The 24900-nt window shown below is 43.1% G+C and overlaps 1 protein-coding gene across 1 annotated transcript; it reads right to left on the reverse strand.

Annotated features, from left to right (window-relative positions):
- On the reverse strand, positions 1-24385 carry LOC6541024 (serine/threonine-protein kinase SIK3). The gene is made up of 8 exons (XM_001968206.3): positions 24221-24385; positions 3836-4257; positions 2185-2284; positions 2003-2120; positions 1787-1943; positions 1480-1588; positions 1160-1402; positions 1-1106 (listed from the first exon to the last, which is right to left on the reverse strand). Exons 4-8 carry the CDS (start codon positions 2056-2058, stop codon positions 292-294), a joined length of 1380 nt encoding a protein of 459 aa, XP_001968242.2. The 5' UTR covers positions 2059-2120; positions 2185-2284; positions 3836-4257; positions 24221-24385; the 3' UTR covers positions 1-291.
- Positions 24386-24900: the final 515 nt, after the last annotated feature.

Here is a 24900-nt window from a genome sequence, read left to right on the forward strand (position 1 = left end):
TGCATTGACTATAAGGTTTTATAATCTCAATTTGATGGTTCAAAATCAAGCACTGGGAGTTCACAGAATAATCTTGGATATGGAAAGCTGATTAAAATGGACTAGCCTCTGGAACGGGAGGATTTTGAGCTACTTTTTGTTAATCCATCAGGGAGTTCTTTGAACCGCAGTTTCCTCTCAAAAGCGCACAGTGGCTGAGACACCCCCAGTTTGCCTTTCCTCTCGGGAAACCCAAGGAGCCAGCAGAACCAGGAGAGTAATATGAACATTCAACAACTATTTTCGGATGTCTTAGAGTATGCAGCACGATCTCTCAATCCGCTTCTCCGTCTTGGGCTCGCTGTGCAGGGCCATCTCCACGTGCTTCCGTGCCAGCCAGGACTGCTTCTGCAACCGATTGACCACGATCCTGTAGGCGCCAATGATGTCGGAGCGGGGGCCACTCTGCCTGGCGTTGATCAGCATCTCAGTGGTCAGGCCCAGCTCGGCCAGGATCTGCCGCGCCTCGAACTCCAGGGCTCCTAGCTGGCTCAGATCCTCGGTGTTGGTGGGCAGCATGACGCAGCTGCCCGTCTCCGCATCGTAGTTCTTGAACAGGGGGCAATCGTCGGCCACCTCCACGTTCCACGGATTGATCTTGGCCGAACCGCACTGTCCGCCGTTGGCCAGCTGCTTCTCCGGCTCCGCTTCCATGGGCGTGACCTTCTTCTTGAGGCTGCCACAGAACATGTACCTCCTGGTTGGACGCTTCGCCTGCTCGGTGGACTGTGGTTCCTTCAGCTGACTTGATGCCGGGACCAGCAGCTCGTGGCCCATCTCGATCGGTTGCAGGAAGTTCTGCACAAACATCTCGTCCTGCTGCCTGGTGTTCATGCTAATGGCCGGCTTCTTGACCACCTCCGCATAGCGATCCCTTAGTGAGGCGGATTTCCGCAGCCGATGGGACTTGCTGCGCACCCAGAAGATGGACCGCTTGACCGGCTTGCTGTGCTGGTTGATCTCCCACTGCATCAGGTCTGCACTGAGCTTGGGACAGGTCACAAACTGGCTGTTCAGCATGTCGTCGATGGTTGGCCGCTGGGCGGGTATGTGGATCAAGATGCGTTCTGAAAGGGATATTTGGTTCAGCCTTAGTTTTATTCATTGGTTAACCACCTACGTATAAGTCTTATGCAGGGCAAGCTGAGCTGGCCGGGCAGCAGATAGTCGCCCTTCAGGATGGCTGCTTTCAGGCCGGGAATCGTGGGTGCCCGGAAGGGCATGTTTCCGACGACCATAAAGTAGAGCAGGATGCCCAGGGCCCACACATCCACGGGGGCTCCTATGTAGTGGTCATCGGAGAAGAGCTCGGGCGCCGCGTACGGCGGGGATCCGCAGAACGTGTCGAGCTTTTGATTGGCACCTGTCAGGGCGAATGAAATTGATTAGATTGCCATTAGATTGATTCAGATTCGGGGCGAGCTGCTTGCTCGACCGTACCATTGATGAGTTGGGTGCTGAAACCGAAGTCGGCCAGCTTGAGGCGATCCTCGGAGAGGAGCAGGACGTTTTCCGCCTTGATGTCCCGATGCACGTAGCCCAGACTGTGCTGCAAGTGCGATTCAATTCAATTAATTTCGCAGAAGGGAAATATCAATAAGTAATTGAATATTAAAAGCACGCACGGAAATTAATATTAAATGGCCCATAAATCCCTTTGTGAAAGGTTTAAAATGAATTATGCCCAGTGGGCGGCATTGATTTTTGATTGGGATACAATTAAATTACACTAGCCATGTCAGCTTACCATGTGTTTGACTGCCAGGAGGAGCTGCTTCAGCAAGGGAGCCGCATGAATCTCCCTCAGCGGACCGCCTTGGGTGATGTGGTTGTACAGCTCGCCACCGCGAATCCACTCGGTGACCAGGTAGACCCGGCCCAGAGTTTCAACCACCTCGAAAAGCCTGCAATACATGCGGAAAATATAGAACCCACATAGAGCAGCGCTGGCATTCGTTCGCACCTCAGTATATTTGGATGGTGGACACACTCGAGAGTGGCTATCTCGCTGGACAGCATACGCAGCGCCTTGGCATCGAGTCCGGCCCGATCCAGGTCCACCACCTTAATGGCCACTTTGTCTGCAAGTCGGTAGGATTTGGGTTAGTTTCTAATCCGGATAGGGCCTTTAGGCGAGTGCCTTACCACGCGTCAGTTGGTGGACAGCGAGTTTCACTTTGGAGAAGTTGCCGCGTCCGATGTCGCCACAGAATCTGTAGAGGCCAATGCGACGGCCGATGGTTACCTATTTCGGAATAGTTAATATAGTTTCAGTGCCTGCTTGGTCCTTGCAATCCACTCGAGAAACTAATGCAAATTCTAGCTGCGCTTTCATCAAACTTATGTCAAAAGCCGCGGCATTTCCGGAGCACGCTCGTCAGGGACAAGGCTCTTCCTAAGGTTAAGTAATCCGAGGCAGCGATTATTTGATACTCCAAAGTACACATGTTCCAGCAATTAACATTGACCGCTCCTCTAATTTATGCACTCGCGCCCCCGAAGTCTTCCGTGCAAGCATTCTTGGTATTGCAATTAGCCAAGGTCAAGTGCGGTACTCTTTTTGTTAATGTAATTTGAACTGTGCGCTGCACTTGACGTTGGCGCTGCTGCTTTTGGCTTGTTGCTGGCCGCTCCCTTCACCTCTTGTTAATCCACCTTTGGGCCATCGAGAGGGGCGGGCGGGCGCTAATTAAGGAACGCAACGCGGCGTATACGTAATGCGGATAGCTGGCGTTCGGTCACACGCGCATTCTGCATCGCCAGCCCCAAATGGGCGGCGAACGAGCTCACACAAAGACAGCAAATCCGCAAGGGCACTGCCCAGAAATCTAAGCAAGTTCTTGTTGAAAACCTCACGAAAATGTTTCTAAAAAAAATACTTGAAGCAATAATTAACAGCCTTAACTTTTGTGTTATGAGCGCATTTTACAATGGTTTCCAAATACCCAGGCTATGCGCATTTCTTCAAGTGTAGCTCCACATCGCCGAGCAAATTAGCCTTGAACCCATGCATAATTGCAGCGCTGCAGCAGAGGGTTCGTGTATTAGCTAACGCACCCACACACGCGCATGGCCCAAAAACAACAAGCGACAATAACCTGGCTTTCGCCGTGACGTCAGAGTGCTGGGGTAACCCCGCTTTTCTGCGCCGCTAAACAGGTTGCATTGAAAAGCCACTTGTTTATGAAATGCAATTCATCGTGCACAAGGACACGCGAATCTGGCACAATACTCGTAAGTTCGCGACACAATGCGATGATAAATTCAGCCATAACAATTTGCAGCTCTCACGGATGCGAAGGATACTTGCCACTTTACGGCCCGGCTGCTGGGATGGCAAAATTATCAAGCGCCCCTTCAGGTTGGGTGTGAAAAATTGCCCAACTCCTGCATTTATTGGCAGTCATTTTGATGGGGCTATCACATAAAAACGCTCATCAGCTTAACAAGAATTTACTTAACTACGGACACTGTGTATCTTGCTGATTTAAGATATATACAACCTAACAGTACGAACCATATCACATATACGACGCGTAGTGCCTGCTTGGCTATGAATCTTATATATGTATCTCCAGCATTCTGCACCTCTGTACCCAATTCACTCGAAATTTATTTAAAAAGTTGGTCCGCCGCGGAGTGTCATGACTAATGGCGGGGGTAATTGACATTAACCGAGCCACGCGGCCACGCGGGTAGCAGGAACACCTACAAATGCGCAGGGAGTGGGCCGCCCAGTTGGAGACGGACCCCTTGATTTGGAATCGCCGCCACAGGCACTTCAATTTGCACTCACCTCGTGGCCGCAGCGCGGATCGCATTGCAGCGCCTTGGTGAGCCGCTGGTAGGGCGGAGTGGGCGGGGGCGGCTGACAAATAGTCAGGGGCGTGGTCGTCGTCGGTGGGGGCAGCGTCGTCAGCGGGGGCGCCTTCGACGTCACCTTCGCAGTGGCTGAGCTGCGCAGCGCCTTGGTATCCACGGCTGCCGTTTTGCTGCTTTCGCTTCCTGGGAATCGAGTTCCTGATTGGGCTGGCAACTTGTTGGTCCTCCTCGTCCTCTCGTCCTTTCGTCCTTTTGTCCTTTTCTTGGTCCTGGCGCGGTCGAGTGGCGTGCCTCCCTCGCTTCTTGGCCAACTCGCGTGTAATTACAGAACGGCAGGTCTTAGGGCAGTCTTACATTATTAAATGCTGTGTCTGCAAACACTTTTGCAGGGGGCCACTGAAAGTTGGTAAGTGAAGGAGAAGAGTTAAGCCAAGTTGATTTCTGTTGCTCGGTAAGCGTCTTATTCTACTTGATAGTTTGGCTCTTTTCAACTACAAGTGTGTCAAGAACTTATCCCCAATATATGGGGATGGGGAGCTGACTTGGGTGGAGTTGCATAACAGTAGGCAATATTTAATCCATTTCATTTCAAATAAAACAGCTAACTAACCTCAAATATGGCAATATTGTTTGGGTATTTACAAGAGCATATCATGTATTTATAGGTGGCCTTAATGAGTTTCGCTCAGAGGAAACGCCTGTGGGCCATTAATTTCCCATTTCCACCATCAGCGGAAAGATTGTTTATGAACGCAGATTCGGGTTCCTAGTAACAACCGACTTCGATGATGGATATGCCGTGAACCATAAATTAGAATAATTAAGTGCAACGTGGTCCGAACACGTTCAGTTCGCTTAGCGCTTATGAAACCCTCGTAAAAAATGTGGCTGGCCAAATATAATTAACGTTTGTCGGAGGGCTATGGTAAATGGTAGGTGGTAAACTTTTGGCTGTAGTGTAATCGATATCGGCTGGGGGTTCAACTCAACTGGTGGCAGTGCGGCGGAGGAAAACAGATTTCCAATAAGCGGGTAAGCAATTCTTCAATAATTCAATAAGGAACTGAGCGCGCATCCTTTTGCAGCAGGAGCAGCGGGCAAAAGTTAACTGGAAGTAATTACGTAAATGGATTTTCTTTCCTTTTTCATTTTCTGCTCAAATTTCCTGCACGTCGTCTCGAATAAAGTACAGAAATGGCAAACACTGTGCCGGGATCGAGGGATCGGGCCTTAATGTTTATACAGCAATCGGCAGGGCCAATCCCAGTACCACCCCCTTCAAGCTTGACAGGAAGTCGGCCAGGAAGGAAGCCGAATGCGAAACTCGAGCGGCAGGCGACAAGGCGTTACAAGGATAACGATTTTTATACAGATGTGTATGCCACTGCCAGTGCCAGCCCTTGTACATACATTTCAACCGTAGGCACTTGAAATTATTATAAAAGCCGCAGGACTGGCCAACTTTCTTGCCAAGTTGGCGACGGGCGATGGCATCTCCTGATTGACTGACGGCCACCAGGACGGCCAGGATGTGCGTGAAAGCACAGCGAAGGACCAAATAATAGTATTACAACTACCCGTTGCAGTTAGAACAAGGAATTGTTTAATTTCACTACGATGAGTGATGCTCATGCAACGCTACAGAAAAATACAAATTAAAATAAGTGTATTAGCACGCCATGGGGGATCTCGTCTTGCTCTCACAATCCATTTCTCCTTTTTAAACAATCAATTCTAGCAGTCAGTTCTTTTCAATGATATGAAAAGATTGATATGAGAAGATGATTTTCAAATGCATAACTGATATGTTAGCTATTCTTCACAGTCGAATGTTCCTCTTGTTAGTAGAGTGATGCTTAAAACCACTGTTACCATGGCCACGTTTATAGGTCCTGTGTGCGTGCGATGGTGTGGGTGTCACAATTAAATACACATCTACACTCGCACGCACGCACACAAGCGCAGAGTTTCGGTTTCGGTTTCATTTTCATTTTCGTGCCAGCTGTCGCAGCCGCAATTTCATTTCGACGCTCGTAAGTATGCAACGAAATTTTTACACTTTTCCCACTTATCAAACAGAAGCAGGCTCCATTTTTGCGATGGTGTGTGGGGTGGTGGGGGCTTAGGGGGAGTTGGGCCACCTTGAATGGGTTTTCCGCCCGTCACGCATACATTTACATGCTAATGACACCCCCCGCCCGCAGCCCGCCAACGAGTATCTGTGCGGAATTACAGTTTTAATTACAAAACTAAGCGTGAATGCATTTGATATCAAAGCAAAACAGAAGCGACTCGCAGCTCAAAAACTTAGAGCAGTCGCAAAATGAGTGATGGGTACGGAAATGGATGGAGATGGAAAGATAGTTTATTTCAGCCAGATGGAATTTTCAGCAGGCGAAAGTGAAGAAATTCGCGTAACTGGGTCAAAAGTGTTTGCATTAATGAGAATAAGCACATTGAGATGCGAAACGGGTGAGCTCCTGTGGGACATTGAAATCACACAACTTCTGCCGGAAGGGTATTCTGCATCCATTTCGAAGTACAAGTCTTTGGCTGCTCTTTGTTTAAAATTGTAGAAATACGAATGCTGTTGTTGATACGAAATAAAAACATCGAAATTACAATGCCAATTTCCAGGTAAGCTGAAAAGCAATCAAATTTATTTGCAAGTGATAGAAAATGGAAGTACGTTTCCAAGAACTCTTGAGAAATCCAATTGTATTGATTGATCAGGGGAAAATTGAGTTTACAGTTGTGTTTGATTCAACCTCTTTATACCGTAGAGTATTTCAGAAAATTTAAAAATTTCTCGTTTGCACTTCCACTACCCGACTGGAACTATAACATTCTATACTGACTGTAGCATTCTATGTTGTTTTTTTAAATTTAAATCTGCATTCAAATTTAGAAATTTATTTTTTTAAGTTTTTTTGTAATTTTTCTGATGTATGTTGTAGAAATTCAAAAAAATTTCCCACGGCTGAAGTTCTATACTCCATAACTCAACTTATCTTGATCGGATTTTGAAGTGGCATACCTCTAAATGTTTCTGGCGCAATTCTCTAAAAAACTGCATTCAAATTTAGAAATTTTTTTTTTATTAATTTTTTTGTCGTTTTTCTGATGTATGATGTTCTAGAAATCCAAGATTATTAAGAAATGCCCCAAGGCAGAAGTTCTATACTCCATAACTCAACTTATCTTGATCGGATTTTGAAGTGGCATACCTCTAAATGTTTCTGACGCAATTCTCTAAAAAACTGCATTCAAATTTAGAAATTTTTTTTTTTTTAATTTTTTTGTCGTTTTTCTGATGCATGATGTTCTAGAAATCCAAGATTATTAAGAAATGCCCCAAGGCTGAAGTTCAAAACTCCATAACTCAACTTATCTGAATCGGATTTTGAAGTGGCATACCTCTAAATGTTTCTGACGCAATTCTCTAAAAAACTGCATTCAAATTTAGAAATTTTTTTTTTTGAATTTTTTTGTCGTTTTTCTGATGTATGATGTTGTAGAAATCCAAGATTATTAAGAAATGCCCCAAGGCTGAAGTTCAAAACTCTATAACTCAACTTATCTGAATCGGATTTTGAAGTGGCATACCTCTAAATGTTTCTGGCGCAATTCTCTAACAAACTGCATTCAAATTTAGAAATTTTTTTTTTATTAATTTTTTTGTCGTTTTTCTGATGTATGATGTTCTAGAAATCCAAGATTATTAAGAAATGCCCCAAGGCAGAAGTTCAAAACTCTATAACTCAACTTATCTGAATCGGATTTTGAAGTGGCATACCTCTAAATGTTTCTGACGCAATTCTCTAAAAAACTGCATTCAAATTTAGAAATTTTTTTTTTTTTAATTTTTTTGTCGTTTTTCTGATGCATGATGTTCTAGAAATCCAAGATTATTAAGAAATGCCCCAAGGCTGAAGTTCAAAACTCCATAACTCAACTTATCTGAATCGGATTTTGAAGTGGCATACCTCTAAATGTTTCTGACGCAATTCTCTAAAAAACTGCATTCAAATTTAGAAATTTTTTTTTTTGAATTTTTTTGTCGTTTTTCTGATGTATGATGTTGTAGAAATCCAAGATTATTAAGAAATGCCCCAAGGCTGAAGTTCAAAACTCTATAACTCAACTTATCTGAATCGGATTTTGAAGTGGCATACCTCTAAATGTTTCTGGCGCAATTCTCTAACAAACTGCATTCAAATTTAGAAATTTTTTTTTTATTAATTTTTTTGTCGTTTTTCTGATGTATGATGTTCTAGAAATCCAAGATTATTAAGAAATGCCCCAAGGCAGAAGTTCAAAACTCTATAACTCAACTTATCTGAATCGGATTTTGAAGTGGCATACCTCTAAATGTTTCTGACGCAATTCTCTAAAAAACTGCATTCAAATTTAGAAATTTTTTTTTTTTTAATTTTTTTGTCGTTTTTCTGATGCATGATGTTCTAGAAATCCAAGATTATTAAGAAATGCCCCAAGGCTGAAGTTCAAAACTCCATAACTCAACTTATCTTGATCGGATTTTGAAGTGGCATACCTCTAAATGTTTCTGGCGCAATTCTCTAAAAAACTGCATTCAAATTTAGAAATTTTTTTTTTATTAATTTTTTTGTCGTTTTTCTGATGTATGATGTTCTAGAAATCCAAGATTATTAAGAAATGCCCCAAGGCAGAAGTTTTATACTCCATAACTCAACTTATCTTGATCGGATTTTGAAGTGGCATACCTCTAAATGTTTCTGGCGCAATTCTCTAACAAACTGCATTCAAATTTAGAAATTTATTTTTTTTTAAATTTTTTTGTCGTTTTTCTGATGTATGATGTTGTAGAAATCCAAGATTATTAAGAAATGCCCCAAGGCTGAAGTTCAAAACTCCATAACTCAACTTATCTGAATCGGAATTTGAAGTGGCATACCTCTAAATGTTTCTGGCGCAATTCTCTAAAAAACTGCATTCAAATTTAGAAATTGTTTTTTTTAATTTTTTTGTCCTTTTTTCTGATGTATGATGTTGTAGAAATCCAAGATTATTAAGAAACGCCCCAAGGCTGAAGTTCAAAACTCTATAACTCAACTTATCTGAATCGGATTTTAAAGTGGCATACCTCTAAATGTTTCTGGCGCAATTCTCTAAAAAATAAATAAATAAATAAATAAATTAATTTTTTTTTAATTTTTTTGTCGTTTTTCTGATGTATGATGTTGTAGAAATCCAAGATTATTAAGAAATGCCCTAAGGCTGAAGTTCAAAACTCCATAACTCAACTTATCTGAATCGGATTTTGAAGTGGCATACCTCTAAATGTTTCTGGCGAAATTCTCCAAAAAACTGCATTCAAATTTAGAAATTTATTTTTTTTTAATTTTTTTGTCGTTTTTCTGATGTATGATGTTGTAGAAATCCAAGATTATTAAGAAACGCCCCAAGGCTGAAGTTCAAAACTCTATAACTCAACTTATCTGAATCGGATTTTAAAGTGGCATACCTCTAAATGTTTCTGGCGTAATTCTCTAAAAAACTGCATTCAAATTTAGAAATTTATTTTTTTTACATTTTTTTGTCGTTTTTCTGATGTATGATGTTGTAGAAATCCAAGATTATTAAGAAATGCCCCAAGGCAGAAGTTCTATACTCCATAACTCAACTTATCTTGATCGGATTTTGAAGTGGCATACCTCTAAATGTTTCTGACGCAATTCTCTAAAAAACTGCATTCAAATTTAGAAATTTTTTTTTTTTTAATTTTTTTGTCGTTTTTCTGATGCATGATGTTCTAGAAATCCAAGATTATTAAGAAATGCCCCAAGGCTGAAGTTCAAAACTCCATAACTCAACTTATCTGAATCGGATTTTGAAGTGGAATACCTCTAAATGTTTCTGACGCAATTCTCTAAAAAACTGCATTCAAATTTAGAAATTTTTTTTTTTTGAATTTTTTTGTCGTTTTTCTGATGTATGATGTTGTAGAAATCCAAGATTATTAAGAAATGAAGTTCAAAACTCTATAACTCAACTTATCTGAATCGGATTTTGAAGTGGCATACCTCTAAATGTTTCTGGCGCAATTCTCTAACAAACTGCATTCAAATTTAAAAACTGCATTCAAATTTAGAAATTGTTTTTTTTAATTTTTTTGTCCTTTTTTCTGATGTATGATGTTGTAGAAATCCAAGATTATTAAGAAACGCCCCAAGGCTGAAGTTCAAAACTCTATAACTCAACTTATCTGAATCGGATTTTAAAGTGGCATACCTCTAAATGTTTCTGGCGCAATTCTCTAAAAAATAAATAAATAAATAAATAAATTTATTTTTTTTTAATTTTTTTGTCGTTTTTCTGATGTATGATGTTGTAGAAATCCAAGATTATTAAGAAATGCCCCAAGGCTGAAGTTCAAAACTCCATAACTCAACTTATCTGAATCGGATTTTGAAGTGGCATACCTCTAAATGTTTCTGGCGTAATTCTCTAAAAAACTGCATTCAAATTTAGAAATTTATTTTTTTTACATTTTTTTGTCGTTTTTCTGATGTATGATGTTGTAGAAATCCAAGATTATTAAGAAACGCCCCAAGGCTGAAGTTCAAAACTCTATAACTCAACTTATCTTGATCGGATTTTGAAGTGGCATACCTCTAAATGTTTCTGGCGCAATTCTCTAAAAAACTGCATTCAAATTTAGAAATTTTTTTTTTTTTAATTTTTTTGTCGTTTTTCTGATGCATGATGTTCTAGAAATCCAAGATTATTAAGAAATGCCCCAAGGCTGAAGTTCAAAACTCCATAACTCAACTTATCTGAATCGGATTTTGAAGTGGCATACCTCTAAATGTTTCTGACGCAATTCTCTAAAAAACTGCATTCAAATTTAGAAATTTTTTTTTTTTGAATTTTTTTGTCGTTTTTCTGATGTATGATGTTGTAGAAATCCAAGATTATTAAGAAATGCCCCAAGGCTGAAGTTCAAAACTCTATAACTCAACTTATCTGAATCGGATTTTGAAGTGGCATACCTCTAAATGTTTCTGGCGCAATTCTCTAACAAACTGCATTCAAATTTAGAAATTTTTTTTTTATTAATTTTTTTGTCGTTTTTCTGATGTATGATGTTCTAGAAATCCAAGATTATTAAGAAATGCCCCAAGGCAGAAGTTCAAAACTCTATAACTCAACTTATCTGAATCGGATTTTGAAGTGGCATACCTCTAAATGTTTCTGACGCAATTCTCTAAAAAACTGCATTCAAATTTAGAAATTTTTTTTTTTTTAATTTTTTTGTCGTTTTTCTGATGCATGATGTTCTAGAAATCCAAGATTATTAAGAAATGCCCCAAGGCTGAAGTTCAAAACTCCATAACTCAACTTATCTTGATCGGATTTTGAAGTGGCATACCTCTAAATGTTTCTGGCGCAATTCTCTAAAAAACTGCATTCAAATTTAGAAATTTTTTTTTTATTAATTTTTTTGTCGTTTTTCTGATGTATGATGTTCTAGAAATCCAAGATTATTAAGAAATGCCCCAAGGCAGAAGTTTTATACTCCATAACTCAACTTATCTTGATCGGATTTTGAAGTGGCATACCTCTAAATGTTTCTGGCGCAATTCTCTAACAAACTGCATTCAAATTTAGAAATGTATTTTTTTTTAAATTTTTTTGTCGTTTTTCTGATGTATGATGTTGTAGAAATCCAAGATTATTAAGAAATGCCCCAAGGCTGAAGTTCAAAACTCCATAGCTCAACTTATCTGAATCGGAATTTGAAGTGGCATACCTCTAAATGTTTCTGGCGCAATTCTCTAAAAAACTGCATTCAAATTTAGAAATTGTTTTTTTTAATTTTTTTGTCCTTTTTTCTGATGTATGATGTTGTAGAAATCCAAGATTATTAAGAAACGCCCCAAGGCTGAAGTTCAAAACTCTATAACTCAACTTATCTGAATCGGATTTTAAAGTGGCATACCTCTAAATGTTTCTGGCGCAATTCTCTAAAAAATAAATAAATAAATAAATAAATTTATTTTTTTTTAATTTTTTTGTCGTTTTTCTGATGTATGATGTTGTAGAAATCCAAGATTATTAAGAAATGCCCCAAGGCTGAAGTTCAAAACTCCATAACTCAACTTATCTGAATCGGATTTTGAAGTGGCATACCTCTAAATGTTTCTGGCGAAATTCTCCAAAAAACTGCATTCAAATTTAGAAATTTATTTTTTTTTAATTTTTTTGTCGTTTTTCTGATGTATGATGTTGTAGAAATCCAAGATTATTAAGAAACGCCCCAAGGCTGAAGTTCAAAACTCTATAACTCAACTTATCTGAATCGGATTTTAAAGTGGCATACCTCTAAATGTTTCTGGCGCAATTCTCTAAAAAACTGCATTCAAATTTAGAAATTTTTTTTTTTTTAATTTTTCGATGTATGATGTTCAAGAAATCCAAGATTATTAAGAAATGCCCCAAGGCTGAAGTTCAAAACTCTATAACTCAACTTATCTGAATCGGATTCTGAAGTGGCATACCTCTAAATGTTTCTGACGCAATTCTCTAACAAACTGCATTCAAATTTAGAAATTTTTTTTTTTTTAATTTTTTTGACGTTTTTCTGATGTAGAAATCCAAGATTATTAAGAAATGCCCCAAGGCAGAAGTTCAAAACTCTATAACTCAACTTATCTGAATCGGATTTTGAAGTGGCATACCTCTAAATGTTTCTGACGCAATTCTCTAAAAAACTGCATTCAAATTTAGAAATTTTTTTTTTTTGAAATTTTTTGTCGTTTTTCTGATGTATGATGTTGTAGAAATCCAAGATTATTAAGAAATGCCCCAAGGCTGAAGTTCAAAACTCCATAACTCAACTTATCTGAATCGGATTTTGAAGTGGCATACTTCTAAATGTTTCTGGCGAAATTCTCCAAAAAACTGCATTCAAATTTAGAAATTTATTTTTTTTAAATTTTTTTGTCGTTTTTCTGATGTAGAAATTCATAACCCCATACGTCATAATTCATAACTATTTAAGTCAGCAATAAATCCCAGCATAGTAAGCCTGCAGATTTACCTCTGCAAATGGCAACGCACTGTTAATTTCTAAAGCTTGTAAATTCTTGTAGTATTCAAAAGAAATACCAATTGACCCACTTAGACGCTCCTGCCCATCCCATAAATCCCGCAGACAAGCGGCTTGGAGTTTCGCAATTTAAGACTTGTCAGCTCCCAGCAATTTCCCGTGAAGACCCCCTAGCAGCCTCCCCCACAGAAATGTTCCTCTGAAAATAATTTGCACACATTTTTGGGTCAAGTTCAATTGCAGGCATTAATTATAAGGACTTGGCACTCTCTCGTTCGCCACTCGAGTTCAAATGAACTCAACTTGCATCAAAGTGAGTGCCGCGATGCCTTCATCCTTCCCTAGCTGTGGGTGTTTGGCAACGGATTACCAACTATGTAGTATTATTTATTTAAACATATTATCCGTTCGTAGCCTTCTAGCATATGTGGCAAGCTCCCCTGGATAATTCATGCAGCACTTGGCGTCAGAAAAGTGCGTGAATGTCATGTGATTAAAAATAACAAACAGCGCATAATTCTATTTGTTTATAGAGTGCATGCTGCGGTGGAAGGGGGGGTGGACGACCCCTGGGGGCCGATGAATATAAATAGAAAATGCTCCAAAATGCGATGTGCAGCTGTGCAGTGCAGAGGCTGTCTTCAGTCGACTGTGGGTGGGTTAAAGTGGCGCAAGGACACTTGTTGTGGTCACCAGTGTGTCATCCAAACCCTGCCAAGAAATCGATCGCACCACAACCTATGGCGAAATATGCAAATGGTATTATGAAGCGTCAAATGCAATAAAAATGAATAATTTGAGTGAAAGGAGTACGGTAAGTGGAATTTATCACAATCTGCACATGTAATTAATTAGTTTTTACGCTCCGTAAAGCAGAGAATTCATTACTGATTCTTGTACGTCGTTCGCCATTCGCCATTCGCCATTCACCATTCGCCTCTCCATTTCCATTTGCAATTTGAATTTCATAAAGCAGGAGCAAAAACTACAGCGACCGAAATTCAGTCATGTCCTTCAACTTGAACGATGTCGTTATGCCCGGCCCACTTTCGCCCACTTTCCCCATTTGAGCTACTTACAAGTCCAACAACAAACAACGACGACAATGAGAACAAGACTCGAAGGCACTAAAGTGGATGGATGAGTGCACAGGGCGAAAAGGGGGGCAGATTTGTACCAATTTCGAAACCAATCATGTACCAAATCTGGACAAATGGCACAGCGATTCCGCAAAGGAAGCAATAACAATAGACTGAATAAGTTATAAAAGTTGCTTTGTGGACCAACTTTCGCCGAGTGTAATAAAAAAGTTGAATAAGCAAATAATGGGAATCAAAGAAGCAAAAGTGGCGGACAAAGGAATGCATATACAGCCGAAGTTAAACACAGAATTCCAACTTATTTTATTATTCTAATTTTGTTTCGATATTCTGTGTGAAAATGCAAACTTGGGGAGTACATTTTCCCCAGCTGCATCAAATGTAGCAACCACCTGCTAATTCCCTGGTAACGTCAGTTTTAATTTTCCCATTTAGGCAGAACTTCGGTGCCTAATGATCGCGAAATTTCCACCGAGAGGAAGCCATCCATCAGCAGGCGAAAGCCACCAAGTGACCGACCAACTGACCGTCATTCCGAGTACAGGGAAATCCCCGATGCCGGAGCAGAAAAGAGCCAGCAATAATGCAAATACTTGGACTTGGGTGGAAAACCCAGGGGGTGGCACCACTCTTCGCACAGCAACTGCCGATAAGACTGGAAAATTTCCGCCACTGTGCTGTTATATGTTTTTCTCCTCGGACAGCTCTAAGCCAAGCCCAAGTCAACTGAAGTCAGGAATAAACAGCGACGACGACAACAGCAAATTTTCCCAGCAGAAGGGCCAAAAACAGATGAGCAAAAAGAAAAGAGTCGGACGAGAAATGGAAATTTGCATACAAAAACCCAAAAGTCGCGCGGAAGTTGTACGCGAATTTCGCATGGGCGCACCTGGACGCAGGGGGCGTGGCAGCAGCAGAGCGCCGTTTCGGCCAAAAACCAAGAAAAACTGATATAGAAAAACGTGAAAACCCATAAGGTGTAATGAGCGTAGAATGTCGTAAATTTTCAAATTGCTTTCCGCGGTTTTATTTTGTACTTTTTCGGGCGCTGTCTTCTCCCATGTGCATATAATTTGTAGGTGCTGCGGATCGAGTTGGGGCCAACTAGAACTAGAACTGAGGCGGGGGAGCACCTTGTGGGAATTTCCGCTGAGAAGTTAAATTATGAGCCACGCACCGCTAAGCGCCGCCAAAAGCCCAAAGTGCTGGAAAAACTTTGGTTGCCCCCCAGACAGTGAGCGAAATAAAGTGTGCTGTTAACTGAATGTCAAATCTATTGAGGCGATTAAACGGCGCACACCCACACCGAACTGCCCGAGTAAGCCCAAAGCACACACGCATACGTACACAGATACAGATACAGATACAGATACAGATACAGATACAGATAGAGATACATATATAGGTTCAGATACAGTCGCCGGGGAGCGGCAGCTTAAGCGCCATTGAAAGCAATCAAAAATTGCGCAGAGCCGCAAGGCGAGCGTGAAGATATGGATGTATGTGGTGTGCCGACTAGCAGATACCCTGGGTGGGGAAGGTTATGTACTTTGCTTTCTATAATGAACTATAAATAATGTTCCTTTACAAGTTATACGACTTGGCCAAAATGGTTTAAGGTTACGTATTTTCCACGCTTTTCTGGCGTGCCACTGCCATTGATTGGGTCCATTGATCACTTTGTTGGCCCCCAAATGGGTTGGCCACCTCCCCGCCCCCGCTTTCCAGACCCCGCGAATCACACGTCGACACAGCTTCAGTTTCAGAGCCATGGAATGCAAATGAATATTAATTAAACGCACCCGCTCAGTGGAAACTGTTTCCAGCGGGCGGGGTATGGAATACTGGGTGTTTGGTTATTTTGGTGTTTTGGTGTTTTGGCAGTGGCTGGATTATGTGGCTGATGTGGGTCTGATGTCTGGGTGCAAATGCGTGAAAACTCAGCTGAAACGCCGAAGATTAATGACCGACCAGGGTAACCTTCTGGGATGCGGATACGGATACCCGTTTACAAATTCATTGTAATGCTCGTAAAATGAAATTTACGCGTGGCCGTTTAATCAAACATTTCAAACTGCTGCCCGGTTTGCTCGAAATTAATCATGTGGAAGCATACACAGGGCAAATCCGAGTATTATAACATTATCTGCAGCACACTTTGTTATGAGCAAAAGATTCATTTCACTGAATTAAATTCGCACACACATCCATTCACCCAAAAAAGCTGGCTGTATGCTAGCCAATATTGCGCAAATAGACTGGATTGCCAATTGTTAGTTTTATTGACAATTTCCAGAGTAACGAACGAGTAATCACGCCTCTGGGAACAAAGATGTTCATTCATGAAGCGCCGTTCCAGGCGGCTTGTTATGACTAGATAAGCTATCTCTGAAATGAGTGGCCAAAAAAAGATGCAAACGGAGTCGGCAAAACACATTTCAGCAATCATAAACGTGTGTCAGTGCCAACGGATGAGCTGAATCTGGTGCGAATGATTAGCGTTTCATGGCTGATAAGTGCGGAAAATATTTATAGAATTCCCAGAAAAAATATTATCCCTTTATTGCTACATGGGTTTTTTTCGCTGGTCACTATGTAAATTCATTTATTTATATGCTGTAAATGCGCTGTTTTTCGCTGAGACTAACTATACAATATTTGCATAATTTATGCAACGAATTTCATTGCATATATAGTATATTTTCTGACAGGTGTAATTAAAACTTACTTGGCATATCGAATATGCTTTTCCTTGCGTTATGTTTTCGTGATTGTTTCTAGGTAGCGCTGTTGTTTCGCAACACAATATTTATACTTTAAATTGAAAGTGCAACTGCGGTGGTTTGCACTTAAAGTCCTTCCGTTTAAAAGAGGGGAAAGGAAATGTGTTTCGCATGTCGCGAAACTGCAGGCGGCATTTAATTCAATTTACACTTAATTTGTTTAAGCCTTATTGAAATTATTTATTCAAATGACACAGCGCCTTTGTGCGTTCGGGGCCCATGAAATATTTATAGCGCGGCAGGGCGTCGCAGCATGCCCATGTTTTATTTATTTACAACATTTAAGTGCGACGAGCGGAGGCACGCACTGTTTGCCCCAGCACCCGCCGCCTCCGCCCATGTAAATATATTATTATAATACCTACTTGACGGGCAGAGCGAGTGCCTATTTGCACAACAATAAAGTCAATTTAGTCGACTTCATCAAGTGCAGTCAAACGCGACTCGCTCTGCTACCCTGCCTACTTCTGGGAGCCTATGTGGCAGGCAGCCCCTCCATGTTTACATGGGCCGTTTCGCACTCCTTGCCCTGCCCCACTAGGTTCAGCCTCCTGCAGCTTCCCTCAGCCAGAAACTCAATCAATCTCCCGAGTGCTTCATTCGGTGTCCCCCTACTTACAGATGCATGATCCTGTCAAGTGGCCACGTGTCCTTGCGAGTGTCCTGCCCCGCAGCAACCTGTGACCTCTGACCGATTAGTGGACCCAGCGTAAGTGGCAGCTCGAACAAACGACATGAATTAGGCAGCAGCTACAACTTTGATTTGGCACACTACATGAAAGTGCCCACTTCCTAGGGTATTTTCCAGGGCGGCTTCTGCCCCTGCCCACTTTTTCTCCTCTGTGCGACTGAGCGCTCCATTCGCCTGATAAGACGATCCCAGCGACAGCGGGGTCTGACGCTATGCTAACGCTCGGACGGGTCCCGAGGTCATGCTCATCTCCTTGGGGCTCAGCGTCGAACCCTTAACCCATGTCAGCCGGAGCGGGCGCGAAGTGCGTGTCTGCCGACGGCTCTGGTGGCTGACGCCGCGTGGGACGTGGGTGCCAAAGACACACAGGCTACATTCCCTCAGTGCCTCAGATCCGCCAGCTCTAATGGCTTCACTTGCCCGTTGGCGGGATGTGCCGGCATTGTCAACTGGTTTCGCCTTGGGACTGATTATTGCCGTTTGACACATTCGGCTGACTTGGGGATGGAGCGTGTGGAGCAACTACGTCAGCGATGTGCACATCTAGCTCGGCTGGCCCCGTGGCCGCCCCCGCGGCTGACTTATTGAGCAAACACAGTGGCAGGCTGAGTGGAAAGCGTGAAAAGCGAAAACAAACAAGCGAGCAAACAAGTAGGAGTCGCAAACACTCTACTGTCTGCCACTTGCGGGCCGAGATTAGGATGTTCCAACTTGGACATTGCTTCCTTAAGCCTGTCAGCTCGCAAGCTCGATTCCATGCCATCGATCTGCTTAATTCAATTAATAGCCGCTTTACTCAAGGAAATGCCACAGAGACTTGCAACGGATAATTGGGTGAAAGGTGGGCCATAAAACAAACACACGAAGCAAACTTTGCCGGCTGGACAAGTGATCCAATGATTAGCGCATTCCGCTAAGTGATGGAACAGCGTAGTAATTAATTATGTAATTATTCGACGGGGCAGTGTATGCATGCCAGGCGGCGAATTTAGCATACTGAGCCTCCTCAAGTTCGAAGTGGATTCAAAGTTCCCGGAATCCAGTGGCTCTCATCGGATTTAATAACGGGCGTATAAAGTTCTCAAAACTCAAATGGAGCGAAGACTTGCTAGGCCACTTTTCCGCCTCCAGAGTTTCGCAATCTTTTTCTCATCTTTCGCCCCCCTTACTAACCCCCTTTCCGACTTAACCCCTTGCCACCGATGTTGCAGCCAGCTGTTGCATGGCCGGTGGTCATAGATTGCCCCACAGCACATTACGTTTGATTATGAGCCTGTGTGTCGGCGTGTCGGCAAATGCCACTGCCCTCTGCCCATTTTCCCGCTCATTTCCCAGCCATTTCCCCACGCTCCCTCCGCACAAGTACTCGCAGGAAGGAAGCTTCAAGACGCGATTAAATCAGCAAACAAAACAGCAGGCGGACGGCGTGTGGGAGTGAGATGGAGCGGAGATAGGTGACTGAGTGGGAAGTGGGGGAGCAACAGGAAAATTCCGGGAAAGCGGAGCGGAAAACGCGGAGATGGAAGCAGCAAGGCAGAAATGCAGCCGCAGTGCAAGTGAGTAAACAGAAAAGCGCTGGGCAAAATGAATTTTTGAACAAGTTGAGCCGCGTGCTCGACCGTCTTAAAATGTTCAATTTCTTTTCTTTTTTGGCAAGGAGCTCTGCTTTTCCGACGGGGTTGACTTTCTGATTGAATAGATAAATGGGGGACGGAAAAGCTGAGGCACTGAAAACTGATGGGCTTCTCTATTGGAAAACACAATGCGAACTTGTGTACACATTTGTGTATGTACGAAGCGAAGGAGAACGAATGAATAGACATGAATATAATGGATTCGAATCGAGCGAAATGGAAAAATGCAACTAAACTGATAACAAATTTGTTTACCCGCCGAGTTCAAGGCTGATTGCTACTAGTAGATGAAAGGACTGGCGACCCTGAGAGAACACAAATCCATATCTGGATTTTAATCAGCTGCAGGAAACTCCACATTAGGTTCATGCAAGACTAGAAAGGGAAAGTGTTGAATTCATTCATGTAACCCCTTCGATACCATTCGATGTTGTATAGATTGATTTGGTGGTAATATTTCACAGCCAGTTCGTGTTTCTCACCAATCCAATGAGAATGGCAGTCGTGGTGGCATTTATTTACTGGCTGGCAATTCAATTCACGGGCCCACAGCTTTTTCACTGATTAAGTTGTCGTCTAGACTTGGAGACACGTAACACAAAACCGTTGACAAATTGAAAACCGAGCGGAAGGGGACACAAGAAAAGAGTTCGTTATGCGGGTTTCACCTCTTGGCAACTTCCACCGAAAAGTGTCTCAAATATTGTGAGTTGGCCGATGGCCGATGGCCAGAAAATGATGTGAACCAGCCTAATTGCGACAATTCTCTCGTTTTTTGTCAATTTTTGACGGAATCCCATGATGATTATTAAGTGCCATGGCGACGTCCACTCGGTGCAGGAGAATCGCATTAATTTCCCAACCCAACGTGGCCAATTACCGGTCAAATGCTATTAGCCACAGACCCGCAACTGGCCAATTACGAGGGCAACTCGAATGGGCGAACCTAATCAAGGCCCGAAAAGACCTGCCAAAATGTTCAGCTCGAACTGAAGCGAGTTACGTGAGCATCGCTGCCCCTTTTGATTTTGGCCAAAATCATCTTTTAAAGGCCAACGAGCTCAGGAGGGGATTTTCTTGGCCATCTGGGCCATGTCACTCCACCGCCGACAGCATGGACAACTATCTTTCGCAGTAGCTTCTGTTTTGGCTTCTGCTGCCCGGCCAGTTTTATGGCAAGTCAAAAACCTATTAATGCCCAGCTCAGCAGCACGTTCAACTTGCCACAATTTTATTCCTACCATACTCTGTTCATACTCTGAAAAAGTTGCTTGGCTCGGCGATTAAAGATGCAGTTGCAGATTGATATCGAAGGGTTATTTCTGTCGCACTTGCATATTCGTGTGTGCCAACCTCTGGATGACCTTGGCTCGCATGTCAACTTGGCCGTAAGCATGTGTAAAGCCGCCGCGTTTTCCAATTGGCCATGGGAAAAGTCGAAAACTGTGCTAAATGTGAGATGACACCTTCAGCTAGGTGTGATTATCAGTGTGACAATTTGAGACCCATTCACAACTTGCAGATGTGCTAATGCAATCAGAAGATTTCCCTTGCATTACATCACTTTCAAGACAAAGCAGCCTAATCATTTTCGTGACAAGTGTATAGCTTGTTCGCATTGCCCGAATCTAATTCGTCGCTTTCCTGTTCTTCTATTTGTTTTCTACTAGCACTTCCGCCACTTGGCTTTTCTGTGGCTTTTGCATTAGCTTCTGCCTTTGAGTATCTCATAGGTACATAGGTATCTCATAGGTATATGTAGGTATGTAGTTCACTCGTGCGGGCCGAACCTACTTCCCAACAATCCACTTGTATATCAGTGAAACACAACAAACGAGAATCGTGTATTGAGCCGCCTTTGGCGCATTGTTTGACATGACTTTAATATTTCAGAAAACGATAAACAGCGACGAGTGTGCCACCAAATACATTTTGGCGCAATGTGTGTGGCAGTTTTAATCGATACGGAACATCAGCGGAGGTACGACTGAGTCTCGAACGGTTACAAATTGTATCTGGTATCTGGTATCTAGTATCTAGTATCTGCATCTCTAGCTGGGAGCCCGCGCAATCAATTTCAATTAGGGTAAGTGGGCCAGGTGAGCGGGGCATAATTAAGCTGCGTGTCATTATGCAGTGCCGGCCAGGATCGTTTGGCTCAATTCAATCAGGACCGAGGGCTTCGACTTGGAGCTCCCAATGCTCCCCACAGCCAGAACCATGACTGTTCCCAGCCAGCAGCGAAGTAATCACCGGAAATCTCCGAACGGAAACGCTCGTAATAATGGCACCCGAAATGGACGACAACACCGCATTTAGGCAAACAAAGTGAAGTGCTGCCGCCTTGGCATTGGCCAAGTCCCTTCGCCTTTGGCCAAAGTGTTGTTGTGCATGCCAGCGGTACATTAATTCGCATCCATAAATAACAGCAACGAAAGCGAAAGGAAGCCGCTCGCCTGGCTTTCCCAAAGTGCAAATCAATGCAGTCCAACTGGCGCAGCCGAACCCGATGGGTCAGATTGTCTGATTTGGGTTCTTAGAGGTGGTCTAATTGCTCACGCCAGGCGACCAGATGACAAATGGCAGCAGAGCAGGGAAACCAAAGTCAAGGAAACATAATGGACACTTAAACGCACGCAGGTAGACGGATTTTCCACTTAATAGGAAAATGAATGCCTTAATAAATTTGGGGATTGCTATAGTTCAATCAATTTTCTTTAAGCATTTCAATGCCCTTGCATATTTTCACATTCAACGCCACTTTCTAATATTTTTCCAATAGCGAACCCATAAATTACCGCTTTTGTCGCCATATTTCTGTCGGTGCCGCCGGCGGCCGAAAAGTGAGCTGCCAAAAAGCCTAATCTCTGCCTGCACTCGCACTTGACTTGATTTGCCCCCTACCCTGCCCCATAATGGCTCCAGCTCACGCGAGGTTGGATGGGGAGTGGGTGGAGCACGGTGGAGCGTGGTGGGTGGGCAGTGGGATTGGGGCAGTGACAGGCGGTAAGCGGTGGCGAGTGGTTAGGTTGACAGCTGCCTGGAAGTGACTGACTTCTTATCTGGCGACCCGCGGCTGCTGGGTTTGCTCGGGAGGCCCTCATCCCTTGCTGCCATCGCTGGCATTGAATGGACATTATTTTAACTTAGATATGCAATAAATACGCCGTGCCGAGTCACGGCATTAATTCAGTTGTCCGGGAACGCATTAAGAGTGACTCAACCTTTTGGCGGCGCAGAAAAGCGCATGGAAAGTGATATTGACAGCGCTGACAGGGGCAAAAATATTGCTCAATAGCTCGGTTTAGAGGGGCACATCTCTCGAAAATATTCCACCAACTATTTTGCCGGAATTTCAAGATGCTGCTGCTTGCGTCAGCACTTGAGGGCCAAACACGCATCGCATCTATCTCACTACTTTCTGATTTTACCACTTCGGGTGCGGTAACAAAGCAATAACTCCAAGCAAATAAAATGGAGCCCAGCCCCACCAGTTGGCACCCAATGTGCATCACCATCGCCAGCGCCATCACGATGATTTGGGTACTTTATCCTGCAACATCGTGCCGCACGCCACATGGCAGGCCAGGACCATAAATTTAAATGGCCATTTCCAGCGCGGCAAAATGGATAATAACCCATTTGATGTACGGACACACTTTTTCCATTAAAGCCAAATACACAGCGATGCTCGCACACCGCAAAATATGGCCTGAAAGGCGTTGCGAGTGGGCGGAACACACAGTGGGCACACACATATTACGCATACGCACGATTGGCCCATCAAAATCATTTCACTATTCATGGCGATTGTTAACTGTTTTTAATTGAAATCGTGTCGGCTCTCTAGGAAGCGTGTTACCCGTTCTTGTGCTCCTCTGCTAATGGGTTTCCGCTTTTATTACGTATACGCCCAGTGGCGCCTGAAACGAAAACTATTTGGGAAACTATGAAGTTTGGATAGCTGTTTCTAAGTCCTTTTTAATTGAAACATTGTTCGTCATGTCCAGCAAATCCTTCATGAGAGCTTCTCCTTCTGCAGCTGATGTGCATGTTACGTATACGCTCCGTGTGCATATGCACACATCATTGATACCCATTGAAAAGCACTTGTTTTACGAGCTGCAGCGTGTTACTTTCCATTTAAATGTTTTCAATTGCAATCGTGTCGAGGCTCCATCAGTTTTTTATCCAACGCGGTGCCGTCAAACTCATTTGCAACTCAGTTTCCCCTGGAAATTCAATCCAACCCGTCCACAGGCCGTCAATTATGACATTATCACAATCAGAGAACTAAGTTCCAAGCTGCGAGCCATTGTCCCAATTACAAGAGGGTTTTATCCACATGTGCGCATATATGCTACTGATGTTATTGGGAGCCTTCCGTGCAATTTGCATGCCCCTGCTCACATGACCCGTAATTGAATTAGTTTTAATGCGATATTCAGCGCGATAAGGCCGACACCCAGATAGCCTTTTATTCGCTTATGAGCGGCCATTTATCAACTGCAACTCGCACAATTCGTTTGCATTTAGCCAAACAAACCAGCAAGAGGCACAATAAAGCACGCGAAAAGCCGAAAGATTTAGCGCTGCGAAAACGAGAAATCAAGAACACCAGTGGGTCACACAAACTACGCGTAGAAAAGACAAGTTCATTTGTCGCCAGATTACTTAAGAGCATTTCCCTATATACATATGTACATGCTCGTATGTACGTTTCAAGATTGTAAGTTCCCTGACTTCCACATACTGTCATTTAGATTACACTTGTTATGTTTCAATGTTCTAAATATAATACGCACTGAATTTAGGAGATGACACCATTTATTTTCTAGCACACAACGTATTCCTACGGCTGCAAGAACCTTTCTCAGTGTATTTGTTTGGTGGCCGCCTAGTGTCTTTAAGCACACATTCACTTTGCTGAAATTAATTTGCACTGCACTCTGCGGTTACCGCGGATCAGCTCAGCAGCTCATCCCCCACGCAATCCCATGGATTTCAGTGACATGCGGTGATAAAAAGCTAATCAGCCGCCGCGCTGCTCCCGTTACCTGGGCGATCCACCTGGGCGCGGAGCAGGTGCAGCAGATGCGAGTGCGGATGCGAGTGCAGATGCCAGATGCGGAATTCCCTCGCTGTTGCCTCGGCAATCAGAAGTCGGGCAGCGGACTCGAATCGCAACGTTCTCGACGCGTCACATGAACTTTTCAGACTGAGCGGCAACTCGGAAGCGAGCGGCCAGCCGAGCCGAAAAAAGCAAATGAGAGCGGAGCGGCCGAAGAAAGTCGACGCCGACGCCAACGCCGCCGGTCGCCGGTGGCAGAGGCAGCAGCAGCAGCAGAGATAGTACCAGTAGCCAGCCCAAGTGGGCACATGTAAGAAAGGGGGTGAGCCGAGCGAGGGCGTGCTCCGATGAGCATCCACTCGGAATCGGACTCGGATACGGATTCGGAATCCGAGTGAGTGAGTGAAAACGAAAGCGGAGCAAGGCGGTCGCCACTGGCCAAATCGGGATGAGGTCGAAAGTCATAGTCTCGAAAACCACTTTCGATGTCCACCAAGAGAATATTATAGAACTAATAGAATAGAATATAGAATATTCCTCCAAATATAAGTATAGGCAATCACTAAGCAAGTATTTCAACTTTCCCAAGTTTGATAAACAGCAGCCAAAAGCGGTGGGAACTGAAAAAATCGAGATGTGGCCACAAATCAATGGACTCCCTGCCCG

The sequence above is a fragment of the Drosophila erecta genome, unplaced genomic scaffold, assembly GCF_003286155.1.
Source record: "Drosophila erecta strain 14021-0224.00,06,07 unplaced genomic scaffold, DereRS2 tig00000055-arrow-pilon, whole genome shotgun sequence".
NCBI classification, from domain to species: Eukaryota; Metazoa; Arthropoda; class Insecta; order Diptera; family Drosophilidae; genus Drosophila; species Drosophila erecta.